The sequence below is a fragment of the Caenorhabditis remanei genome, chromosome IV (assembly GCF_010183535.1).
Source record: "Caenorhabditis remanei strain PX506 chromosome IV, whole genome shotgun sequence".
In the NCBI taxonomy this organism is placed as follows: domain Eukaryota; kingdom Metazoa; phylum Nematoda; class Chromadorea; order Rhabditida; family Rhabditidae; genus Caenorhabditis; species Caenorhabditis remanei.
In genome coordinates, this window is record NC_071331.1 from 701111 (window position 1) to 711157 (window position 10047).

General features: G+C 34.1%; 1 protein-coding gene across 1 annotated transcript; it reads left to right on the forward strand.

Moving 5' to 3' along the window:
- Positions 1 to 2057: 2057 nt before the first annotated feature.
- On the forward strand, positions 2058 to 4276 carry GCK72_012110 (uncharacterized protein; the record flags this gene model as incomplete). The annotated part of the gene is made up of 5 exons (XM_003105411.2): positions 2058 to 2606; positions 2652 to 2798; positions 3472 to 3576; positions 3686 to 3817; positions 4085 to 4276. 5 exons carry the CDS (start codon positions 2058 to 2060, stop codon positions 4274 to 4276), a joined length of 1125 nt encoding a protein of 374 aa, XP_003105459.2.
- Positions 4277 to 10047: the final 5771 nt, after the last annotated feature.

Sequence of the window (10047 nt, forward strand, 5' to 3'; positions counted from 1 at the left end):
TTTCCTTCCTTATTTCTTCCTCGCCCATCGTTATCCCTTGGCGGGGATTCACATTCTGAAACCGTTTTTTTCTATTCCAGAAGGGTGTGTGTTTGTATGTTTTAGAAGATGATTGAGATGATTACACTTCGCAAGGGATTGGCATGCAATTTTTGTGATTTTTGATGAATGAGAATTTGGGGAAAAGGATTTTTGTAAGAATTGGTGATTGAGGTTGCATTTCTATAAAATTATTATGCAAGTGTTTAAAAAATTGATATGGAGAGTTAGGAACAGTGAGATATTTGAAAATTTGGTCCACTTATAGAAAATTTTCAAACTGGGAAAAAGTTGGAAATTCAATTATTAAACTTATATATCGAGAATTCGACTAACGATAAGAAAAGGAAGAAAAAATCAAAACCAAAAATTAATAAAATTTCAACTATCTTCTGCTGTTTTTGAAACAGCAGAAATAAAAATAGAATTGAAGGGTTTTAAATTTTGATCACTATCTTTCATCGGAGGGATTAATTGACAATTTCTAATTTTTGAGAATAGATGAAGAATAACTATAATTATTGGATATAACTATTCCTTGGCAGACATTTGGAACAGAGAGAGATATTTAAAATTCTCACATTTTTTGGCCTAATTTCCAAAAATTTTCAAACTGGGAAAAATGTGAAAATTCTATTATTAAAATTTTTATCAAGAATTCGACTAACGCATAAAAAGAGACAAAACAAGTGAGGCGGAAAGTTCGAAATTAGATCCAAAACAGAATTTTTTGATTTTTATTCGTTTTTACAGTTTAGGGAAAAACTTCTATTAATCCATGAATTAACAAATAAATTCCTATAATTTTTTCTGATATTTTTGAAACAAAGAATAACTATTTGAAATTGTTGTTTCAATTTTGATTGTCTGACAGTGGAACTAATTGACAATCTCTATTTTTTGAGAGTAGTTGAAGTTCATAATTACGACTACTGGCTATAACTACATATTCCTCGCTATTCTGAACTGTAGCATTGGAATTCTTAGTGGTTTTATTTTTCTAATTGACTGTTTCAAACTCAAAAAATAGCTGAAAAATATTTAAAAATTCAATGGGCATAACATCGCGTAGAAAAATATTTTCATTACAAATCATTTTTTCTTGAACTCTTATAATCAATTGTAACGGAGTAGAAGTGTGAAGACCTTTGAAAATCCCAGTTTTCTTTTTTGTTGGCTTGAATTGAGAAATTTCGAAAAAAAAAGACGAACATCAGCTAAAACATTTCTGATTTATCTGGCAGGGAACCATCAGAAATGGTCCAATAAGAAAGATACAGCCCTGTTGAATGGTATTAGTGAAGATTAGTAGCAGTACGATCTGAAAAATGCTTAGTTTTTTGAGCTTTGAAAAAATCGTAGTCGTTTAGAAACAACTTTTCATGTTGAAACATTAATTGTAATTGAATACTTTGTCTGTTTATTTGCTGTTTCTGAAACTGAAAAATATTTTTATTTGTTGCACAAAAATTTTATTCCGATACAATAAAAAATGCTGCAAAGACGTTTAGTTATCGAAACTAGTGAAAAGTATACAGTAAAAAATGTTGAGAAAAAAATTAATAGTTGATACAGTAATTTTTGAATGTCGAGAAAATAATTTCAATTAAAATCTGTGAGAAATGATGACAATCCTGTAAAGCAAGCAATCTAAAACTCCCGTTCTTTATTTTTGTTGCTGTTTTGAAACTGGAAAAAAAGATGCAAAAGAGCTTCTAAATGCTAGTCATATAATTTTTTCATAAAAATTGCAACAATGTTTTCGCCCCAGGGAAAAAAATAATAGGCAGAATTTCAAATGTGGATAGAGAAATAACATGCCCGTCGTATACGTTTTATTTTATTTAGTACTGTTAGAGGCAATAAGTTTTTAAAATAATTTACTGAAGCAGTAAAAGTTAGTTTTTACACAAATTCACTGTTTCCACACATTTTCAAACTGAGCTATGGTTTTATTTTTACACTCCCAAATCCATTTGACTTGATATTTTTCCAGAAACATCAGCATTGTCGTCGAAATGGAGGAAGCTGGTAAGGTGGAGCTCTATATCACCTACCAAGTATATTGTGCCGCCTGGAAGCCTTGCTATGATATCCGCGCGAGTTCCGCCGAGGAAGAAGACGACACTCAGAATGAGAGCTCCGTCCAGCTATGTTATTACGGTTTAGTCGAGCAAAATACAGGAGATGACTGGAAGGATTGTGATATCGTACTATCTACCTGCTCTGCTAGCCTCGGCGGGTCCCCACCACCTCTTTCTACCCTTTCGGCGTCTCTCCACTCATCCAGACCCACCAGAAGACACCACGCTTCATCAGCCGCCAGAAGAAAGGCTCCATTATCAGTCCCATCCGAAGAGGACATGGGATTCGGGTCATTCGACTATAATGACATGGTTGATGCCGCCGCAATGCATAGATGGCACAATGGACAACATAGCAGAAGCAGTGAGGAGAATAGTGTTAGTACTCAAGCACTGGAGAACACAGTGTCCACGTGCTTCTCGATTCCAAGAGCTGTGACTATTCTGAGCAATGCGGTCGAGCATAAACTATTGATTTCTAAGGTATGCTAAAAATTTGAGAGCCGAAACTTATATGGTGTGTTTTAGAATGAGCTTTCCTGCGCGTTCTCTCATGAGACCGTCCCATCTCGCTCTACCAGTGCTTACCTATCAGCACTGATCACAAACACATCTCAACTTCCGTTGCTCCCCGGTGCAGTGGCTGTGTATGTCAATAATTGTTTTGTTACCAAGGTAAGGGGTTTGGAAATATTTGATACTGAAGAAAATCATGGGGATAAAACATTAGTGGGGGTTTTGAAGCAGTGAAAATTAGTAAATGTGTGTCTGATTTTGGAAAACACCTTCATGAAAGGTAGAGGACGTGTGATAGTTCATTGGAACGCTGATTCCAAACATTTAAGCACTTATTTCCATTGAATCAAGGTATTCTGGAAAAACGAGGTCAACGTTTGCGTTGTACCAAACAATTTCTGCCATTAAAATAGAAACAAATGAAACTAGTGAAACCGGAATATTTCAATATGTCATGTTTTCCCTCGAATCATGGTATTCTTGAAAAACGAGGTCAAGGATTTTGGTGTACGTGCAAGGCGTTAGGTCCGTAACAAGAAGATTTTAATTTTTTCCAAGTCGCGTTGCCTGCGCTTCGCGGTTTATGCTGAAAGAGCCGACAAATAAACATAACATTTGAACTGGGCACTCAGCCTGCTGTGCCTTTTTACCGATATCAGCATTTGATTTCAAAAGTTTGGCAGTTTCCACAATATCTATAACAATTTCAGAAATTAACGTACTAATAAATGAAACTAGTGAAACTGGAATTTTTTCTGAACATATCAAAATGTTACAAACTTTTTTTCTAATTTCAACTACCCCACTTTCCTAATACATAAAATATTTCCAGACCCATCTCCGTCTCGTCTCCCCTGGAGAGGAATTCCGATGCAATATGGGAGTCGATCCATCTGTCAAAGTGGAGTACAAGACTCCCACGAGGACATATGATCAGGTACCATCAAAATTTGAGACAACTATTAAAATGTTTTTTTAATGTACGATATTGTGCCGGGAAAACAGTAAAAATTTGAAATTGTTTCTTCAAAAATACTTCATTCCAGGTGGGGTTCATGTCGAAAAGCACATTGATGACTCATGAACAATTGATCAGTGTTCGTAGTGCAAAAGTGCGTCAGAGTGTGAAGATTACTGTAAAGGAGCAGATACCGAAGAGTCATGATGACAAGATTAAGGTGGGTTTGATACTTCTAAAGGTTTCAGGGTAGTTCTATAGAGCGTAGTTGCATAGTAGAAGAGGATCCAAACTTTATTGATTGAGATTTCCCCACCACTCAATCCCAACTACCACACATCGTTTCGGTTTTGGAAAGAGAAAATGTTTTGAGAAATTAGTAGGTAATTCTATATTATATATATATGCATCTGTTTCATAGTTTTGAGATAACAGACTTAGGAAAATTAAAATTTAATAAGTGGTAACCCTATTTCTTAATTTTCAGGTCTCCATCGTCTCCCCGGAAATCAAGAGCTCGTCCTCATCGAAAAACTCGTCTCCACCAGATGCTCGTCTCAACAAAGACCATAATCTTGAATGGTGTATTGTCTTGGCACCCGGCCAACACAGACTCCTCCCTGTTCGATACACTATCGAACATCCCGCTTCAGAGTCTCTCAGCTATAAGTTGAACTAATTTATTAAACATATTTTATTGGCTTTCTCTGTATTTGTGTATTAGTTTTCACTTCACTCAATTTGTATCAAATTATAACATTTTCTTGGTTCTTCTCTCTTTCTGGTTTTAGTTCTTTCAATTGTCAAATGATATAATATACATATAAAGTTGGTTACATTGCTGAATATATTATTATCAATAAAAAGATTCTTTGGAAAATCTGGAAATGCTGAAACAGTATGACGTATGGAGTTTTGGACATGTCGGATATAGAAACACTAAAATGTATTTGAAAATTACTTTGTTACGTGTAAAATTGCACAGAATTTCGGAAAAGGTAAATTTGACGGTTAATGGAAAAGATGGCTATCAACTTTTTATCACATTTATTTTGAGAAGTGTTGAACTTGAAACTGAAATAATTGTGAATCACATTTTAAAATTGTTTCATTCCGACTCCCGACCGACCGATCGCCGAACTACGCAATTGTTCTGTCTGCAAGCGCCATATTCGTCGACATTTAAAAAAAAAGTAATTGCCTGAAAACTGACATTTTACGAATAAGAATGACAAAAATGATATCAATTTGGAAGAATTTGAGCAGAATTAGTATTTTCAACAATTTTTGAGACCAATTTTCGGTCATAGTGCAATTTTTAATGAGCACAGGTTTATTATTTTGATTTTCAAAAATCACCCGAAGTTAATCAAATTTTTCGAAGTAAATCATGTTTTGACATCGTTGCCAGCTAACATTTCACAAATTGAACTTCGGAAAATTCTGAAATTTTTCAAAAAACCAGAATAAATTTAAACTCCCGCCGATAAATACGAATGCGGACCATCGTCTGCTCGGTCGGTCGGCAGTCGGACCGAACCCGACTGGACCGAATGAAAGCCTTATACCCATTTTTGAAAATCAATAAAAACATTCATAGCAGACTCTGAAAATGCTGATTCTGAAACAGTATCCAAGCAGCAAAAATCCAGTTTCTGTTTCAATATGCTTAATAGAGCATTCATCTTTGAGACGTACTAATGCATTAGCTAAATTTCTCAACATTATCAAATCCAGCTCTTCCCTTCAATTTTACAAAATCGAGCATAAAATCAGGATATCAAAAATTGAATCATCCATAGTTGTCATCATTTTCTCAGCCATACCCGTTATTTGTTTTCGATTGAAAACTCCGTTTCACTACTGAATTTTTCGCCATTTTCATTCAGAAGTGTCTCTCTGCCATGGTTTCAAGGCAGAGAGGATGAGAATAAAGAGTAGGAAAAGTGACTACATTTTTGAAACTGATTGAAATCGGAGATCTTATCGGGGAAAGGGTCATCTACACTTAAATTGAGATAAGGAGAACTCATTGAAGATTTGGGATTGAAAAAAAGAAGCATGCCTGCATATCTTTATCTCCTGAAAGAGTATGTATTCTGAAAAAGTTGAATGAACATTTTCAAGTGAGATTCTTTAAGACTTTTTATACTAATAATAAATTGAAAATGCTTTGCCGTCTCAGCTAAAACAGTATATATTATTGTTCACTTGTAATTAAAACGCGGTTTCAATCTATTGAAATAAAAGGTGAAAATGATTATGTGATAGTTCCTCTTCAAGTTGCTGAAATCCCTAAAAATTATTTTGAATATTCATTCTGCATGTACTTTCGAACGGTATTGAGAATTCCCTAATTTTGCTTCGAAAGTTTTTTTAAAGAGAAAATTATATTGGTTCGATTTAGTTTGTTGAATTAGTCACCTCGGAGATTTTATCGGGAGTAAGGTCGTCTTCATGGGGAAGGTAGAGACAGGAAAATGAAGAAATAAGGAGTTCGATTGTCAATGTTTCAGGTTACATCGATATTTTCATTAATTAAACAATAAATAAATTAATTAATTAAGGGGATTGGAACATGTATAAATTATGTTGTTTGTTGATACATCCAAAACTTCTGCAACCAAACAAGGCAGTTCTATTATCGAGAATCGAAAACAGTAAATTGTTTCGACTTTTATTTAACTGAAAAAAGTTATTCTATTTTAAGTAAATTTTAACAGAAGATAAGTTTCCAATTATACGAAGTTTCGCACTGTGTTAACGCTGGAAAAAAAAAACGAAATTATTCGGGAATCCAATAGAATCGGAGATGTTATCTGTGGATTGAAATTGTGGGAGAGAAAAAAGGGAGTGGATTCCACTCTTCAGTTAAAACTCAGTTAATAGTTATATTTACATATTTTGCTCCAGTTCAGGTCAACATTTCAGCGATGCGTATTGACAAAAAGACAAAATAAATTTAATCCAGTTGTTTCCCTCATTTGTTTTGACATATTTTGGAACTGTCAAGCTCAGCACTCCAGAAAGAATGAAAAAAATAAACAGACACTTGTAATAACAGACCGCAAATACTACCCGAGATTTCCAACAACTTTTATGTTTCGAATCTGCTTCGAATACTGATCGATTAATTTTCAGTAATACTTCAATGCGAGTGTTCATATTGCTAACTCATATGTATATCTTATTTAGGTTTATGTTATATGTCTGATTAAAGCGAAAAGCTATCACGTATTTTACTGACACTTTGAAACACGTAAATTTCAAAACTGAAAATCGGAGTTCAGGTTGAATTGGACTGCCAAAACCAATTAATGTGTGAGTGAAAAAAAAGATAAACTATGCTGTAAGACACTGGCGGAAAAGTGTATGATCAATTTCATAAACAGTTTGAAACTAAAAGTAGTTTTTTAAAATTGAATTCACAATACTTGAAAAAGTGAGAATCGCCATTGATTTTGTAGACCAAAAAAATAACATAGTGAAGTATAGGGCTGTTAAAACAGGCGTTTTCGGGCGGCAATCGCCGGTTTCATTTCCGGCGATTGTCGCCCACGCCGGAAATGAAACCGGCGATTGCCGGCGTTTAACGCCGGTTTTTATCATTTTCATTCATTTTCAGTATATTTTCTACTCAAAAAAGCGGCGTTTGACCCCAGATGCTCGTCTCAACAAAGACCATAATCTTGAATGGTGTATTGTCTTGGCACCCGGCCAACACAGACTCCTCCCTGTTCGGTACACTATCGAACACCCCGCTTCAGAGTCTCTCAGCTATAAGTTGAACTAATTTATTAAACATATTTTATTGGTTTTCTCTGTATTTGTGTATTAGTTTTCACTTCACTCAATTTGTATCAAATTATAACATTTTCTTGGTTCTTCTCTTTCTGGTTTTAGTTCTTTCAATTGTCAAATGATATAATATACATATAAAGTTGATTACAGTTTGATCAAACAATAAAATATTCATTGCAAAACCTAAAAATGCTAATTCTGAAACAGTATCCAAGCTGGTTCAATTAGGAAATGGTAATTAGGGGGTATTTGGTTTCAGCTTGAACATGGCGGATATATGAGCACTCAAATCATGTGAAAATGCCCAGAAATTAAGAGAAGATGGATTTGAAATGGGAAATAAGAGGGGGCCATCAACTCCTCATCAAATTTATTTTGAGAAGTGTTGAACTTGAAAGTTTCAGTTGAAACTGAAATAATTGTGAATCACAATTTCAATTAATTTCATTAGAGTTGATTGCACACTGAACTCTACTGAAGAGAAATTATTTTTGACTTTAATTACGTTTTTGGTTGTTTGAAGTGTAATTGCGGATCATTGCGTCAAAGTTCTTAACTTGAGACCCCAAAACAGTGAAATTACAGAACATTTGTGCTTTTCGACTATGAGTTGTTTTTGCAGTTCGAATTCCACAGAGTTCATGTTACACCTTGAAAAAAATCATTCTTATATATAAAAAACAAATGGACGTTATCTGGGCCCTGTCAGGATGTCTGCATTTTACTTTCATTTCCAAAAATATAAATTATCATCGAAACAGTTTTCATGTGAACACGAGTGGCGTAGCCGCAAGGAAGGGCTCGGTGCAGACAGGCTGGTACACAATAAAAATTATTTAATTTCAGTTTCAACCCATTTTTATCTCAGTACCAGCAAGCTTCAATATCGTTCAGAAACTTTAAAAAATCATCCCACACCAAAAATTCATTTCAAAACTGTTTTCTAGCTGTCTTTTATATAGCTTGATGCAGACTGAATACTTTATTTTTATTGTGTTACTCATGACAAGTAAAAGTGTATTTCGATATATTTTTCCTTATTTCATGAATGTTTTGAAACAAAAACTTTCTGGAAATTAGGGTTACAAAATAAAACCGAGTTTTCCTGTTTCAATGATAATTTGAAGTTAGTACGACGATTAACCTGTGATTCATCGTTTCCATTTTCTAAAAATGTATGTATAATTAGAGACCCCAACATTTTTTTCAAACTCATTTTTCCATAAAAATTTCCATCCTGGCTTGTTCTTCAGGTAAATGGAAATACATTCCCAAATTTTTTTCCGAAAATATTCACACTGTTTTCCTGACCACGCAAAAAATATTTTCTATTTTCACGTTCAGTCAGTCAAATTTTTGCAAAAATTAGGAAAGTTCGAACCAGAAACTGTTTGATTAAAAACCCATCGTGTTATCCACTGAACTACTTTTTTTTTGCCTCGAAGTTCAGCTGGCTCCCAAAAAAATTCGACAGCACGAAAATCTAATTTTCTTTCAAAACTTATTAGAGTATGTCCAGAACTATTAGAAACTGTCAAAAAATGATGCGTGTTCGACCTAGAACAGATTAAACGTGACATTTTTCTGAAAAAAACAAAACGTTTTTTCAGTTTTCTGAGAAAACAATACATTTGGGTGAAAGGAAAGTGTGCTCATCGAATTCTACGTACTCGATTACATAGGAGTCAAAAGTTTTCATTCTGTTTCAGCATTCTGGGCTCTCAGGGCAGACCGTCAAACATTTCGATAATCTCCCCATGACGTCCCAAGAGAAGAAAATGAAAAACTCCGCCCACGTTCATTGCGGTCCCTATGTATAATGGATCGTTCAATACGCCCTGAAAATTCTAATGATTTCATATGGAGTGCATTTGTTACAAATGATTTCATTGCTTTCAGAAGGACATATTTGAAGTATACGAATCGAAAATCAGTAACATTCGGTGTATCTTTTTGGGATTGTACATTACGGAAATTGCAACATTTAATTTCTGTTTCAACGTGTTTATTATTTGAGCATTCATTTTTGAGACGTCCTGCGCGTACTTTTCGCAGATTTGGTGAGTTTCACATCAACTTTGAGCTTCTCATCATTGATATTTTTCAACTTGAAATCTGAATCCAGATAACTTGAAATTAATCCACTCGATACTCTTCTCTTCAATTCTATAATACAAAAATAAGCATAAAATCAGGATAGAAGAGGAGGAGAATAAAGAGTTGGCGATTCGTTGACATTCTTGAAACTGATTGAAATCGGAGATCTTATCGGGGAGAAGGTTCATCTACACTCAAATTGAGATGAGGGGAACACGCGGAAGAGTTGGAATTGGAAAAAAGAAGAATGGTTATTTATCTTAACTTCCTGAAAGGGTATACATGAATTCTGAAAAAGTTGAATAAACATTTTCACGTTAGATTCTTTAAAACAACAACGCTAATAATACATTGGAAATGCTATGCCGTCTCAGCTAAAATAGTATTATATATATTATTTTCAACATAGTAATTTTAAAAAACGGTTTCAATCTATTGAAATAAAAGGTGAAAATGATTATGTGATAGTTTAGCGAATATTCCCAATCCCTAAAAATTATTTTGAATCTTTATTTCTGCACGTACGACAACAGCGAAAATTTTAATTCTATT